The 17,500-nt window shown below is 37.5% G+C and overlaps 1 protein-coding gene and 1 pseudogene across 2 annotated transcripts in view; one reads left to right on the top strand and one right to left on the bottom strand.

Moving 5' to 3' along the window:
- LOC149034375 (uncharacterized) overlaps positions 1-17,500 on the bottom strand; it is a 182,203-nt pseudogene that overhangs the window by 67,067 nt on the left and 97,636 nt on the right. The window contains exon 2 of the transcript XR_016182953.1: positions 5,109-5,145. The product of XR_016182953.1 is annotated as an uncharacterized LOC149034375 (transcript). The remainder of the gene's footprint in view (positions 1-5,108; positions 5,146-17,500) is intronic.
- On the top strand, positions 13,339-15,823 carry LOC149034388 (methyltransferase-like protein 27). The gene is made up of 3 exons (XM_089193948.1): positions 13,339-14,478; positions 14,694-15,069; positions 15,494-15,823. The coding sequence occupies exons 1-3, from the start codon at positions 14,350-14,352 to the stop codon at positions 15,670-15,672; spliced, it is 684 nt and encodes a 227-aa protein (XP_089050074.1). The 5' UTR covers positions 13,339-14,349; the 3' UTR covers positions 15,673-15,823.

Genomic DNA, 17,500 nt, shown 5'->3' with positions numbered 1-17,500 from the left:
AAATGGCGCCCAGTGCCTGAGGAACTAGTCCATAAAACCCTCAAGAGTGATTTTCCTAAAAACGACACGATTAGTATGCGTCCCCCTTCGTCGAACGCAATTATATGACGAGGCAACGTTTTCTCTCGAGATTCCAGCAATGCAGATGCAGCGGTCCTATGAATGAAAGAAATCTCAGAACCAGACTGAAATGACTTTATAAGTGCAGAATTGATATCTGTGTCGTGTTTGTTAACGCTTCTGTTACATGTCCAAAACTGAATATTTAATGTATTGCAATCACTAAATACGTACAAGGCGTGCAAAGGTGTAAATTATACAAAGGTCCGTGCAATATTATGGTAATACACGTTGGTGCAACGAGGCATGTGATACATAGTTGTGTTACATGTTCATAAAACGTTGGATATACGAGGACACTTTACCTGCTTTGAACAGTAAATTTCGTAGGCTTGAAAGAAATCTACGCTCTCCAAAGGAATGCTTCCAAAGTCAACGTTAGAAAATTGCTAGATGTAATAAAGAAAAAAGAAGTCACTTACAAAGACAACTGAAATGTGCGTTAGAAAAACAAAATTTGGCCCCTCAACATATTTCAGATTTGTGCTGTTATCTTCTAAACGTATCTGGGGGTATACCCTACGGTATACATGAAGCGTTTGAGTAATCAGAACTGGGATTTGCATCCAATTTTGCAAGCTTTCTCTGCAAATGTTTTAGAAGGTTCCCTGGATAAACTTGGAATTCTGACCAGCATAACTTTTAAACGATACTTGACATAAAGGCTTGACAGCTCTGTTATTGACAGTTCTTTCTAGATTCCTTGATAATTCATGTACTCTCTGACACAGAGTCTGTCACGTGACCCTTCAATATAAAAGCTACCTGATCGTTAAGAAAGTCATTCAAGGTCTTTTCACTTCAGAGAACGCCACACTCTCAACTGACAAATTACAAACGAAATTCTGTTTTTGATGGTGTATACTATGGCGGCAGTGATGTTCCTACTTGCACTCAGCTCATATTGCGTTGTAATAACAAACAAAATACTGCGAAAAAAATGCGTGCCTACAGTACCATCCACCAAAATTGTCAGGCCAACGAACCCGATGTCAATCATCCATGACCAAATATAGTCATAACATGAGATTAGTCAACCCACTCTGTGCAGTGAATCAAAGATTTTGATTGTTAACACAAGCAGCTATGACCGCATGGGTCTATAGCTGCTCGCTTGTATACATTTCTAGATCAGGTACACATGGTTTTAGTTCGGCTACACGACTCTCAAACGTCGCAACCTCAACAGCTGTGCACCCATGAACAGATTCAAAGCCATCACTTCACAAGCTTATTGAAGCAGAGATATAAAAAACCGTTGATTCAATCAATTCCTTTTCATGATATTTTCTTCCATCATCTGATATCTCCATGTTCTATACAGGGTATCCACTGGTTAACCATACTGTCACTTTGAATTAACAATTAGTTTATACTTTAGCGTGCGCTCATGGCCGATACATGGGAAGTTTAGACAGCGACAGAGAAGTTGCTCGAGGCGTCGTTTTAAAAATTTCCACGCGCTCCACGTCTCCATGAACGCATGTATGAACCAAGTGTTTTATGTATATTGTTTTCTAGCAATTTAAATCTACTGGGAAAAGACGGCGCTCCATAAATGCAAAACAGATCCAATTTTTACAAAAAAAAATTTCTAAAGAGATAACAGTTTGACAACTTGCTCTTAAACTAAAACAAATAACAGTTTTAGCCAAAATGTACCTTTGAGTATTTTAAAATCTTATCGCCAAGTATTCTGTACTACTTTTATCTAAGATTTTGATCAATGGAGAACGGAGAATGGAACCATTTTAAAATTCTGACCGCCGGGCTTTTGGTCCGTGCCCGGCAATCTGATCAGAGTGTTGACAACCGAGCAATATTATAGGCTGCACGGCACGGAGAATTTGTCCACTAAAAGCCAACTATCTTTGACATTTCTAAACAAACATCTGATTATCTTAACAAGTTTGAAAGAACCTGTCGATGGAAATTCTCTGAAAATTTCTGACTGCCAGACATTTCATCTATTTTAGAACGTACCTGGGTGAAGGGCATTTAGAGACAGCGTATTCTGAAACTAGAAAAATTGATAGTTATAGCAAAAAATGTTCTTTTAAGTATTTTGAAATCTGATTTTCGAGTATTCTCTAATATTTTTATCTAACATTTTTTATAAAGAAAAACTAAATATACCATTTATGAGCGAAAAATGTCTGAATTCTTTGCGTTTAAACGAAATGCGTAATAGATTCGCCATGCTTGAGTCATTGTCTACCTTTTAGACGTCGTGGTCTAAAATAACCATTCAAGGCCAGGAGATTGGCATACCCGCCCATGCCTATCTCTAGTGACTATATAAGCGTGTACTTTATAGTTCATTTTGAAGCATGCGCGACACAAATCAATAAAAATGATTCAGAGAGAATCAAATTGTAAGAGTCGAAGAAATTAACCAGAGTTCCACAGAGTGGGGTAAAATTGGATGTAAGTAGAGTTGATTGTGCATTAGAGAACCGAGAAAGGTAGATCGAGAGTACTTGGTGCCTTTCGCTGAATATGGTGGGCTTGACAGCGCATAGTTTCCTCCTTAAGTGCGAACCAACATTATTCTGAACTCTTCAGTAACGTTTTTGTTTTGCTCAGTTACTGTAATGTTCGCAACATCATTAGTATGAAAATAGTAGCCTTGAAACTGTCATTTCAGTGAAAATTTAAAATTTACATTGGACTCTTCCATTCCAAAGTATTGTGAAGCATTGAAGACGAGTGAAAGCAAATGCAATGGAATTCTCTCGGTTTTTCCGATGATGTTGTATGGTGAACAGCTTGTTCTTGATTCATTCCACTGTATGATTTTTGTTCTGATTGTCATGTTTTGTTTACTTTGAAAATCTAACACTATCGACCGTGTATTTGCTCCCCACAATTTCAGAAATGCTATAAGAAGTGATTAGAATTTTGAGACAAATTTATGTTAAATTCAACTGAAACATTGATACTAGTGATAAGGTTTTTTTTTTTTGCGGTAAAGAACTGCACTTGACTTGAAGATTAGCTTAATTGTTTTATAAAGGACATTGAACTCTTTAAAAACATGTTTCAACAGTTCTTCTGTCATCTTCAGTTCTCAATAATTCAAAGTACAAAGTTGAATTTAAAGTGTGTAACAAAATTTTGATAAGACCTCTCACATTTTCAGACATCTACATAATTCTCCATTATGTCGCACCCTTTGTTCTGATGAGTGTTTTAGCATCTTGGATCACGCTTCCACAACTTTTCAACCTAAAATCAAAGAAGCTATCCACATTCAGCGGAAGAAACCTACACTTAATCATTAACTTTATCATGTTAATTTAAAACTTTCCTTGTAAATGTATACGTTGGTGTGTTATTATAGTTTGTTTTGTCCAATCAGCGCTTTGTTACACACTTTAAATTCAACTTTGTACTTTGTATTATTCAGAACATTCAACTCTGTAAATCACTGCAGTTATTCATTGCTCGTTGCCAGGTAGAAGGCTAAGCTATAAATTTTTTTAACTTGTTACTCAAAGAACAGCTTGGCGAAGAACGTGGATGGGAAATGAATTGCTTTTGTCAACGTCGTCTTCCAAGGATCGCTTTCCCAGTCAATCATCAGCAGGGTGGTTCAAAGTCGATTGACGTGTTGGCAGCTGACTAGCGATAACAAGCACATGTAAAAAAGTTCTCGTAATTTTACACGTGTTCTGTTAAGGCTTTTCCCAAGGCTGAAAATCATTACAAAGCACCGCACTTCACATAATAAAAGGGTGCTCAGATTTTGGAAGAAAATATCTTTAAAAGTCTCTACTTCAATAAGCTTTGAAAGTAAATTTATTAAGTGTCTTAACATTACATTTGTATGGTTTCTAGGAAGAAGTGTGGGTGTTCCGAAATTTTCGTTTTGGCGTTCTATGGCGAAAATTAGATGGTGTGCGCACTCCGATTGCTTTGCATTGTGGTAGCTTCATTTTCAATATGGCGATGAAAGTAAGAGAAATCAGCAGATTTTGACTGATCTTTCCGTAAAAGTTAGGCCGTTATTCTGTATTTACCAACAGTTTTACGTTACACAGATGATTTATAACCTTGCAAGTTAAAAAACGTTATTCTCTAAGTGAAATGAATACTGTGCTATTCGTGGGTAAACACACAAGAGAAGTAGTTAAATTTCACTGCAACTTGCTGGCGAAGATAAAAAACATTTTTCTTTGTGGGAGAACTGAAAATAAATCGGGAAAAGACCACTTCAGAGGCTCAAGGGTAAATTGGTATTTGCATCAGAGAGCGATAGCAAGTACAGCTTCTGACAACAAACTCTGGCAGGGATTGTTATCAGCTTGAAGAAATATATCAATGTAATGTTAGGACACTTAATAAATTTACTTTCAAAGCTTATTGAAGTAGAGACTTTTAAAGATATTTTCTTCCAAAATCTGATATCTCCATATTCTATACAGGGTATCCACTAGTTAACCATACTGTCACTTTGAATTAACAGTTGGTTCTTTCTTAGCGTGCGCTCATGGCCGATAAACGGGATTTTGAGACAGCGACAGAGAAGTTGCCCGAGGCGTAGTTTCAAAACTTCCCACGGCACGCGCTCCATATCTCCATTAACGCACGTATGAACCAATTGTTTTAAAACAACGTAAACGCAGTTGTTTGGATATTGTTTTCTTGCAGTTTAAAACTTTTGGGAAAAGACGGCGCTCCATAGAAAAAAACTCTACAGAAATAAAGGTTTAACAACTTGCTCTTAAACTAAAACAAATAATAGTTTTAGCCAAAATGTACTTTTGAGTATTTTAAAATCTTATCGCCAAGTAGTCTTTACTATTTTTACCTAACATTTTGATCAATGGAGAATGGAACCATTTAGTGGCACTTTGAAAAATTCTGACTGCCGGGCATTTAGTCCGTGCCCGGCAATCTGATCAGAAGCGTACAAAGTGTCGACAACCGACGCAGCACCCCAGTTTCTTTAGAAACTTACCTCCTTTATTTATCTTAGAACGCACCTGGTTGCAGGGCATTTAGAGACAGCGTATTCTGAAACTAGAAAAAAATAATAGTTTTAGCCAAAATGTACTTTTAAGTATTTTGAAATCTGATCTTCGAGTATTCTCTAATATGTTTATCTAACATTTTTATCAAAATGGTAGAAAAAAATTAATACACAATACTCAGCGATCAGATTACAAAATTGGTTTGCACATTTGAGGTTTGACAGAATACCACGTACTAATCGAAAACTATGACTATGAGGCGAGACAAATATTACAATTAAATATTTTGTGCAAAAGCTTTATTTAAACAAAAACTAAATATACCATTCACGAGCGAAAAATGTCAGAATTCTTTACGTTTAAGCGACCCGGTAAGAGATTCGCCATGCTTGAGGCATTGTCTACTTTGTAGACACCGTGGTCTAAAATAACCATTCAAGGCTAGTTGATTGGCATGCCCACCCATGCCTATCTTTAGTGACTATATAAGCATGTACTCATAGTTCATTTAGTAGCATGCGCAGCACAAATCAGGGAGAGGTCAGTAAAAAGTATTCAAAGAGAATCAAATTGTAAGAGTCGAAAAAAATTAACCAGAGTTCCACACACTGGGGAAAAATTGGATGTAAGTAGAATTGATTGTGTATTAGAGAACCGAGAAAGGCAGATCGAGAGTACTTGGTGCCTTTCGCTGGGTATGGTGGGCTTGGCAGCGCATAGTTTTCTCTCTAAGTGTGACATTATTATTCTGAACTCTTCAGCAACGTGGTTTTTTGCTCAGGTAATGTAATGTTCGCAACATCATTAGTATGAAAATAGTAGCCACCATCGACCGTGTATTTGCTTCCCACAATTTACGAAATACTTAAAGACTGAAGTGGTTAGGATTTTGAGACAAATTTATGATAAATTTAACAGAATCATTGATACCAGTGATAAGGGTTTTTTTGCCTGCGGTAAAGAACTGCCGACTTGGCGTGAAGATTAGCTTTAATTGTTTTATAAAGGACATTCAACTCTTTAAAAACATGTTTCGACAATTCTTCTGTCATTTTCAGTTCTGAATAATACAATATGGCAGCTCTGTTATTTACAGTTCTTTCTGGATTCCTTGACCTGGCTAATTCATGTACACTCTGACACAGAGTCTGTCATGTGACCCTTTAATATAAAAGCCACCTGATCGTTATGAAGGTTATTCAAGGTCTTTCCACTTCAGAGTACGCCACACTCTTAACTGACAAATTCTTAACCGGAAATTTTGTCTTTGATGGGTGTACCGTGGCGGCAGTGGTATTCCTACTTGCACTTAACTCATATCGCGTTATAATAACAAACAAATACTGCGATAAAAATACGTGCCCACGGTTCCACCCACCCAAAATTGTCAGGCCAACGAACTTGATGTCAATCATTCATGACCAAATATAGTCATAACATGAGATTAGTCAACCTACTCTGTGCAGTGAAACAAATATTTTGATTGATTAACACAAGCAGCTGTGACCGCATGGGTCTGAAGCTGCTCGCTTGTATACATTTCTAGATTAGGTATACACAGTTTTAGTTCAGCTGCACGACTCTCAAACTTCGCAACCTCAAGTCAGTTGTGCACCCATGAACAGATTTAAGACTATCACTCCATAAGCTTATTGAAGCAGAGATATAAAAAACCGTTGGTTCAAACAATCTCTTTTCACGATATTTTCTTCCAACATCTGATATCTCCATTTTCTATACAGGGTATCCACTAGTTAACCATACTGTCACTTTGAATTAACAATTGGTTCATACTTTAGCATGTGCTCTGATCTTCGAGTATTCCCTAATATTTTTGACTGACATTGTTATCAAAATGGTACCAAAAAAATTAATACAAAATACTTGGCGATCAGATTACAGAATCGGTTTGCACATTTGAGGCTTAACAAAATACCACGTGCTGATCGAAAACTATGACTATAAAGTGAGGCAAATATCACAATCAAATATTTTGTGGCAAAAGCTTTATTTGAAGAAAAACTAAATATACCATTTATGAGCGAAAAATGTCAGAATTCTTTGCGTGTAAGCGACCCGCGTAATAGATTCGCCATGCTTGAGTTATTGTCTACTTTCTAGACGTCGTGGTCTAAAATAACCATTCAAGGCCAGTTGATTGGCATGCTCACACATGTCTATCTATAGTGACTATATAAGCATGTACTTCATAGTTCATTTAGTAGCATGCGCGACAGAAATCAGGGAGAGGTCAGTAAAAAGTATTCAAAGAGAATCAAATTGTAAGAGTCGAAGAAATTAACCAGAGTTCCACAGAGTGGGGTAAAATTGGATGTAAGTAGAACCGAGAAAGGCAGATCGAGAGTACTTGGTGCCTTTCGCTGAGTATGGTGGGCTTCACAGCGCATAGTTTCCTCCTTAAGTGCGACCCAACATTATTTTGAACTCTTCAGTAACGTGGGTTTTTTGCTCAGGTAATGTAATGTTCGCAACATTATTAGTATGAAAACAGTTGCCTTGAAACTGTAATTTCGATGAACATTTAAAATTTACATTGGACTTCCATTCCAAAGTATTGTGAAGCATTGAAGACGAGTGAAAACGAATGCAATGAAGTTCTCTTAGTTTTTCCGATGATACATGGTTTTTTGCCGCAGATACATGGTAATCAGAAATTAGTGTTGTATGGTGAACAGCTTGTTCTTGATTCATTCCATTGTATGATTTTTGTTCTGATTGTTATGTTTTGTTTACTTATAAAATTTAACACCATCAACCGTGTATTTGCTTCCCACAATTTCGGAAATACTATAAGAAGTGGTTAAGATTTTGAGGCAAATTTATGATAAATTTAACAGAAACATCGAGACTAATGATATTGTTTGCTTTGTCTACCGTAGAGAACTGCACTTGACATGAAGATTAGAACACTACTGAACTAGCAGTTGAAAGTAAGACCTAAAAAAAATTCAGGCCAGTATGGGATTTGAACCCATGACCTCTGCGATACCGGTGCAGCGCTCTACCAACTGAACTAACAAAGCCAACTGAGAGCTGGTTAATATTTTGGGTCCAAATAAACCATCCAAGTGATGAATAATGATTTTAGATATATGAAATTCATATATTTGCACTGCGGTGAAGAGACGGATATAAGAGATTCTCGCAGCTAAGAACACTACTGAATTAGTAGTTGAAAGTAAGTAAGACCTGAAAAAAATTCAGGCACGTGCGGGATTTGAACCCAGGACCTTTGCGATACCGGTGTAGCACTCTACCAACTGAGCTAACAAAGCCAACTAGCAGCTGTCCGATATGTTGACCCGTACTGGCCTTGAAAGGCAATGCTAGCTAAGAAATTTCACTGATGCGTCGAAAAGTCTGTCGCACATTTATTATGCGGCGCCACGGAATGAACATGTCAGCATCATTTTCCGTGTGAATTGCCCTGAAGCCAGCTTTTTCACAATTAAATTCTTTTATTTTCAAGTTCACTTCACGTGCAAGTGAGAATTGTTTTTTGAAATTAAAAAGAAGCGAGCCGTGAAATTGACCAGGTAAGAAAGTAAGATTACAAACAAGATAAAAGCTTTGTTTTCGAGTTTTGTATGTTTTCGATTTGCATCGGCTTTCACCGAGAGCATTAAGAACAATTCTCTGTAAGAATCAAACATCTTGGGAAATGAAAATTTTCAACCCCCCTTCAAATTTTGCATGCAGTTAGGCACTCAGGGGGGATGCACAAAAATGCCCTTTTTTAAAGGTTGCAGCACTCTTGTAGCCATGGTAACAACGAGTGCTTGTTCGAGGCCTGGGGCCTCATTGGCCGAATTTATACTAGAGACGAGTTATCCGTCAGAAACGAATCATCCGTCTCAGACGGATAACTCGTCTAAATATAAATTCAGTACTAAGACGAATTATGGAGCAAAATTCGTCTCAGGCTGACCGTCTGTCAGCACGTCTTCAAGACGTGCTAACAGACGGATAGCTCGTCTTAGACGGATCATCCGTCTCTAAATTTTTATCTAGACGGAAAACGAAGACGGTTTTTGACGAAGTTTCCTTATGAGAGAGACTGGTTTCTATAGTTTTGCAAGGTTTCCTGGGATGCCTATTTCAAGATGGCGTCCGGTAAAGTAATCATGCCCTCGAAAGCAATCACAAAAAAGAAGGAGAAAGCAAACAAGAAGTTGACTTGGACAGATCAAGACACGGACGTCTTCGCAGAAGTTATATATGACCCACAATACAGAGGAAGTGATTTCTTGTTTCTTATCTCATCTCTACTTCTTGTCTTCCTATCTTGAGCAAGATTAGCGAGAGAAAAGGGTAACATGAAGTTCATTAAGCTATTTTCCGGCTCAAACATGCGCTTGACAGAGGATATTCTTCTCTGATATACCGCCATATCCAATGCTGTTCTTCTCGATTTCATCGACAAGGCTACGAGAGCCGCCATATTTAAGCTCTCGCCAGGCTTCCACTCGGCTCAACACCGAGACACCCGTTGTGAAACTCGCGAACGATTTATATCTAGACAGATTATTCGTCAAAATTCGTCTTCGGATTTATACTTGGACGGATTATCCGTATGACGGATGATCCGTCTCTAGTATAAATCGGGCCATTTTCATACAAAACTTCGCAAAAAAGAGTGAAATGTTTATTTCTCTATCTCAAGCTAAATACAACATTACAAATTGGTATTTCTACCATACATAGTAACATCATTCGTCTTTACTTTGATACATTTTATTTCCCCTGGGATTGAATGTGAACACGCTAATAGATTATTTATCTCGGTACAGTTTCGGTCATTTTTGTCGTCGGGTAAAACAGGGAAAACGTTTATCTGAATTTCTCCAAAAGTACACCGATTCTGGAACTGAAAATACCCACCTAGCTGGTTATAATATTCTAGTTTTTAAATATGTAAAACTCTCTGCCCCTACTTTTTATAGGGGCAATGCGCGAAAAAAGGTCCAAATCAGATATTGCATAATTTGGCGATGTTTACATCTAATGTTATCAACAACAAACGTTTCAGACAAATGAAACATGTGAGGCTATGAAAGAATGTTATCTTATGAGCAATATCCCGAAGAGAAATCTCACCTCTGGTTGTCATCTTTTGGAAAAAATTGATCAACCTTCATGGAGGACAACTCGACGTAACTACAAACATATACCTCAAATCGTGTGCATTTCATCCAGATTCAGAGCGCTGCACCTTCTTTCATGGGAATTTGAGCGATCCGAAGTCCTCTGAAGATACACTGTTATACTTGTATGTCATTTGAAACATGTCGAAGTCGAGTGATCTACACAAAACTATCCTCACACCGGTCATTTGTCATAAACATGTACGTTGTCACGATGGCGTGACACTGTATTTCTCCGTGAAGATTCCATCGGTCGCTCCAAAGAAGACGACAAATAGATATTTTTCATATATGTCAGCAGATTTCCACTTTCTGAAGTAAAAACAACCAAAAAAAAAAAAGAGGAAAACTTCGATTGAACGGTCGTAAACACTGAGAATCTGAAATCAAACCCAGTTGCAAGCAATTTGAACGACATAGGCATCCCCTTACAAATAGCAGATTCGGGCAGTTTTCATTTCCTTGTGACAGTAAATAAGATATTTCGAATCATCTGAAAACTGTTAGAAAACTGTTAGAAAATTTGCATAAGATATGATGAGGAGAGACCTATCACCGACGCAGTGCAATCGAGTCACTCAATGTTTCCTTCCATGTCTTGAAAGAGAAAAAATCATAACAAAGTTTGAAATAAAAGATTTAATGAAATCTTAATGTCATAATTCCACATTTCAAACAACTTATTATCCACACGTATTTATCGCAACTTATTATCGCAACTTGTCACTTAAACGAAACTCCCCATGGTTAATATGAAATATGGATTGCTTCATGTCCTTTAGGAAAAAGAACAGCGATTTCGTCACCATTATTTTCCATACTTTTCTTCCGGATATCTTTTACAAGCTTAAAGAAAGATGAATATAATGCAATCTCCCAGTGCTTTACACGAGAGGAAGTCAAAGGTCTCTTTAATTTTCCCATGAGGTGGCCGGCTCACTAGGAAGAAACAGGAGATCGTTCAGTCCAATAACGTTGTCTGTCTGTAGAGATTATCAAGCTAATAACTGAGAAGATTGTGCCCTTTGGTTCATCAGTGACAACATTAATTATTTCAAATCTGTATTTCTCGGTCCAAGCGACACCAAAAATAGTTCCTTTGAAATTTTGTAAGCACTTTCTATAGCATTTTGTTGTCAAGTGAAATAAATCTAAAGGCTCAAAGCCAATATAACGTTCGAGCACGTGAAAGACTCCCTGAAAATTGATTGTGATGAAATCCCTGTTCCGTTTGCTGTACTGCAGGGATACTGAGTAGTTCAAAATCCCCACTTTGTGATGATTTTCGCGCGAGTCGTACAGATTGCTATTGTGGCGATTGGGTTTTACATGTATTACTGCAGCTAACAAGTTGCGATTTCTGCTCTCAGATTCTCAGTGTTTACGAGCGTTCAATCGAAGTTTTCTTCTTTTTTTTCGGTTGTTTTTACCTAGAATGCGTTGAAATCTGCTGATCTATCAAAAAATGTCCATTTCTTGTCTTCTTTGGGACGACCGATGGAAACTTCACGGAGAAATACAGCGTCACGCCATCGTGACAACTTACATGTTTATGACAAATGACGGGTGTGAAAATAGTTTCGTGTAGCTCAGCCGACTTCAACATGTTTTAAATGACATACAAGTATAACAGTGTATCTTCAGAGAACTTCGGATCGTTCAAATTCCCATGAAAGAAGGTGCAGCACTCGGAATCTGGATGATCATATAATGTACACGATTTGAGGTATATGTTTGTAGTTACGTCGAGTAGTCCTCCGGCACGAAGGTTGATCAATTTTTTTGTAAAAGATGACAACCAGAGGCGAGATTTTTCTTCGGGATATTGCTCATAAGATAACATTCTTTCAAAGCCTTACATGTTTTATTTGTCTGAAACATTTGTTGTTGAGAACATTAGATGCAAACATCGCCAAATTATGCAATATCTGATTTTTGAGCTTCGTTCGCAAATTGCCCCTACAAAAAGGAGAGGCAGGCTCGCAGAGATTTTTACATATTTAAAAACAAGAATGTTATAACCAGCTAGGGGGGTTTTTTCAGTTCCAGAATCGGTGTACGTTTGGAGAAATTCAGATAAACGTTTTCCCTGTTTTACCCGACGAAAAAAATGACCGCAACTGTACCGAGATAAATAATCTATTGGTGTGTTCACATTCACCCCCAGGGGAAATTGAATGAGTCAATATAAAGACGAATGATGTTACTATGTATGGTAGAAATAAACATTTCACTCTTTTTTTGTGACGTTTTTGTATGAAAATGAGGCCTCAGGCCTCGAACAAGCAGTCGTTGTTACCATAGCAACAAGAGTGCTGCAACCTTTAAAAAGGGCATTTTTGTGCATCCCCCCTGAGTGTCTAACTGCATGCAAAATTTGAAGGAAGGTTGAAAATTTTCATTTCCCAAGATGCTTGATTCTTACAGAGACTTTTTGTTAAGGTCTCTTATTGTTACGAGCAATCTGCGCGAAACATATGAGTTATTTCAGAGGTTTTTTAAAGAGTATCTTCAGTGGATCTCATCATATCTGGTTTTTTCCTGTTTATAGTTTTAAAACTATACCGGAAGCTTTAAAAATTATCTTATTACCCGTACTTACAACCCGCATTAACATCTGTTTGTGGAAAAATTAACCATATAATCATTAAAGTAAGCAGAACCGTAGGATTAATCGCAAAATTACGACACTTTCTGCCAACGCATACTCTCTTAAATATATGCCAAGCTCTTATAGCTCCTTACTATACGGTCTGACAGTATGGGGTCAGGCTTGAAAATCTTACCTTGACAAGCTCCTAAAGTTACAGAAACGAGCCGTTCGCTTTATATATTTTTCTGATCATAATGAGAATGCAATTCCTTTATTTGTTGACGCTCGTATCTTACCGCTAAAATTTGTTCGTTATGAATCTATAGCTAATTTGATGCTTAACGTTCGAAAGAGAACAGCTCCATCCAATATTCAAGATTTATTTCAAGATATATATAATGTTCATTCTTACAATACACGTTCTTCTGCCTCTAATAACTTCTATACCAAACCTTCTAGGCTATCCGTTCAAGCGAATTCCTTCTCTCGAATAGGAGTAAAAGTGTGGAATGCAATACCTCAAGCATTAAGAAATCTTTCCAAAAATGCGTTAAAAAAAAAACCAAACAAATTTTATTCAACATATTAGGTTCACAAGACTCTTATATAGATTTATCTGAGATTATACAAAATGTAAAATCCTGGTAATACTTCTCCTGATCTGTCCTGACTATCTTTATAAACAGTAGCTGCACTTTTAATATTTTAAATTAGGTCAATGTAACGGTTTTTCTTGTTGTTATTCAATACTGTCTCTTTCCCTTCTACTTTATTAGTTAATTTCGGTTGGCAATTTATTTTTGTAATTCGGCTATTAAGGCATGGCCCGCCTAGATTAGCCTTTGCCAGTTGCAGGCAAGCCCTTTTCTGTAAACTTTAACTGTAAATGAATTAAGCGGTGTGTTTGTGTGAAGTGTGTGTGCTTCCACAACTTTTCAACTTAAAATCATAAAAGCTATCCACATTCAGTGGGAGAAACCTACACTTAATCATTAAATTTATCATGTTAATTTAAAACTTTCCTCGTAAATGCATACATTGTTCTGTTACTATCGTTTGTTACTATCGTCCAATCAGCATTTTGTTACACACTTTAAATTCAACTTTGTACTTTGTATTATTCAGAACATTCAACTCTGTAAATCACTGCAGTTATTCATTGCTCGTTACCAGTTAGAAGGCTAAGCTATGAATTTTTTCAACTTGTTACTCAAAGAACACCTCGGCTAAGAACGTGGATGGGAAATAAATTGCTTTTGTCAACGCCGTCTTCCAAGGATCGCTTTGTCAGTCAATCATCAACCTTACAGAGTGGTGCAAAAGGCGAGTGACGTGTCAGCGAGTGACGTGTGAAAAAAATTACCGTAATTTTACACGTTTGTTGTCAAGGCTCTTCTCAGGGCTTGAAATCATTACAAAGCACCGCACTTCATATAATAGAAGCCTTCATCAGACAAGTGTATATGACATTTTGCATTTTGTCCCTCAATATAGAATGGATGAGAAGCAGTACAAAATAAGCATAGCGAAGTATTTCGGAGAAGCAACAGCAAAAGTAACCAAAGAAACAACCGAAGATGAAATCAAAAGTATCTATGCTGCACGGTCAGCAACATATGACGAGGTACTCTAAAATAGTAACATAATAATAATAAGGGTCTGGGGGACCATGTGGCACATTGCCGTTTGAACCACCGGACACCTGATGCATCACTCAGTGTTGCGTTTCTCGAATGTTCCAGTACTACTGGAAAGGGGCCCAAGGCGACACCAGACTTGTGTCGTCTTTATCGAACATCTCCAATCGTAATAACCGGCTTGAACTTTCTCATCATATAGGAACATTCAGCGGCGCGCACTCCATATTTCAAGCCACTGGCCGAATCTTTGCATAATGCCCTTAAAGAAGTTTACCAGGACAAACCAATGGATCAGATCAAAATCATTGACGCCGGAGCTGGGACAGGTCTGATTGGAGTTGAGCTCAAGAAACTCGGATACACCAACCTATGTGCTTTGGACATCTCAGCTGAGATGTTAACGGAAGCAAAGAAGAAAGAGATCTATACCGTATTCATTTGCACGTCATTGAACGGGCAGCCGATACCTCAAATTAAATCTGGGCAATTCGATGCTTTGATTTGTGGTGGGGCGCTCATAACAGGACGTATCGGCTCCTCTGCTTTCGTGGAGATGATAAGAATGGTTCAAACTGGTGGGTCTGAGTATGATTTTAGATTGAGGACCTAACATGTAAAATATTCGCACAAGTTTTTTGCTGGTTTGTTTTTGTTTTTTTTTGAAAACTCAAATCGTGAGATAGATCAGGTAATGAAGACTCGTGTAACACCCTTCTTGATAAATTCCCTTGACATCTGGCATCTGACCCTCAAATCATCTGCTGGGGTCAAATCTTGTCTCTGCAAATTCGCTTAAAGAATTTTTTGATGTATCAAGAGCACGCCCCCAAGCTGGTCTCTTCAACTTCTCTTTGGATGATGTCACAGGTTATAGGTTCACCAACTCTTTGAGTTTAATCTAATGAATACATGGACAAAAAGGAAAAGAATAATGAAAATTTCCTATGATAAAACCAGTTACAAGATCCGCACTAAATTCTAATGTTAACTTCTTTGCAGATGGCGTCCTCTGTTTCAACATAATGAAAAAGGAATTAGAACACTATCAAGAAATGATGACGGAGCTGGAAAAAGCTGGCGAATGGATGTGCATGTGCAAAGAGTCTTCAGCTTACCTTGCAGCCGAGGACTTGTCCATTGAAGGCTGGGTGTTCGTTTACAAAGTTTTAAAGAATTAAGAAACATGTACCATTACAGTTAAGCCTACCTCATTTAGGCCATACTGGATAATCATTGTTTTAGCTGACATAAAACATCAGTTATAATGCTGATGTGAAGTTTTGATGTTTAAAAAGCAATTATATGAAATAAATCAAACTGTTTAAACGACATTGTCCTGATGTTGTACTTACGTTTTCGCACGTGCTAGTGGGCGGCGAGCCCGTAGCCATTTCAAATATTCTTTTAAGGCTTGTGTTTCGTTTCCTGATATGTTTAGTTGTATTTTAATGCAAATTAAAATTTCGAAATTACCGATGCATTTTTCAGCATCGAAGAGTTCTCTATTTTCAAAATAGAGCCATTTGTAACTTCAGTTTTTCTTCGCTCGACACCGGAAAGCTGTAAAATATGAGCTGTGACATTTTATTTCCTGAGCATAAGAAAGATTAGAAAATGTGTTTAGATAAATGTTAGTAATTTCAAAATCCGTAACTAATCCCTTTAGAAACGAAACAAGTTTGCATTAATTCACATGATGGCCGCTGAAACTTGGAAAATATTTTACAATAGCTTACTCTCTATAGCAAACGAGCCATGAAGAACATAATGACCAGCTCACAGTTGGCTTGTTGGCTCAGTTGGTAGAGCATTCCATCGGCAATGAAGAGGGTTCAAATTAATTGGGACAGAAAACTAGGTAACACAGAGACAATAAAAGAACTACAATAAATACAATTTGGGTCGCTTGTTTCAGGTTGAACAAGCTCTGGAAATAACAAAGAAAGGGCTAACAATCGCATTACCTCGAAAAATCGAGAAAAAGCTGCCGGTTATCACTGCTGCGAGCAGCATTAGAAGAAGCAGAAGTAGCATCAAACCGGGTGGATTTGTCTTTCTGCAGACTTTATCCTGCGCTTTCTTGATAAGTTTTCATCTTCCGAGTTGTCTGCGAGATTATCTTGCTCATATTCTTGGACAACAAACCATCGGCTAATTTAATCAATTTTTGTCGTTTGCGGATTAAAGTCAAAGAAGTTTCCAAAGATTTTAAGCCAGACGTGCTCTCCTCTTCTCAGAGAATCAAGCGCTGAGGAATAGTGATCTTCTACCACCTCATTAAACTTGTCAGTAATTAACGGATGGTTATACATGTTTTCAGCGATATGCTGATAATCATATCATATGCAAAGAACTGATTCAGGAAAAAATAAATCATGGAAATTAATTAAACATACTGTGGTCAAGAAACTTAAAAAGCATAAGCTCACTACCATACTTTAAAATTGATGGAAGGTAAGAGAACAGTTGAGATTACGAAATGAAAGGCATGAAGACAAAGAAACAATCAGATTTAACCGCTTTTCTTGATACGAGTATGAGTGACTGCTTTAACAGTCCGATCACAAGTGTCCGATTATAACTAACTGTCTGATTACACTATCCGATTAAAACTTTACGGAATGATTAGCGATTCGAATGTACCAAAAACATTTGAGGAATTTGTAATGGTTATGATCAACCTGAAATAAAGTAATCCTGTAGGCTTGGAGGCTCATCAGGAGGTTAAATTCTTACATGTCGCTGTAAAGGTAAATGGATATCCCATTCTGAAAGCAAAGAACAAAAACTGGAATGTTGGAATAAAGTATTAATTGTTTAGGTCGTCAATCAGTAGTCAGTCGGCAGAAACGAGCACAATTTTCTGCAAAATTGACTGGAGAGCAAATGATGATGGGAGGTGAAGCTTTACGGACTTAGTAACAGTATGTTGCCCCTGAGGCCTCTTTTTAAAAAGGGTTAAGGAGTCTCTCGGAAGATTTTTTCCACCTCGCCATACATTTCTTA

The sequence above is a fragment of the Pocillopora damicornis genome, chromosome 14 (genome assembly GCF_964200805.1).
Source record: "Pocillopora damicornis chromosome 14, jaPocDami1.2, whole genome shotgun sequence".
Lineage (NCBI taxonomy): Eukaryota > Metazoa > Cnidaria > Anthozoa > Scleractinia > Pocilloporidae > Pocillopora > Pocillopora damicornis.
This window is presented reverse-complemented; position numbering and strand designations above follow the sequence as displayed.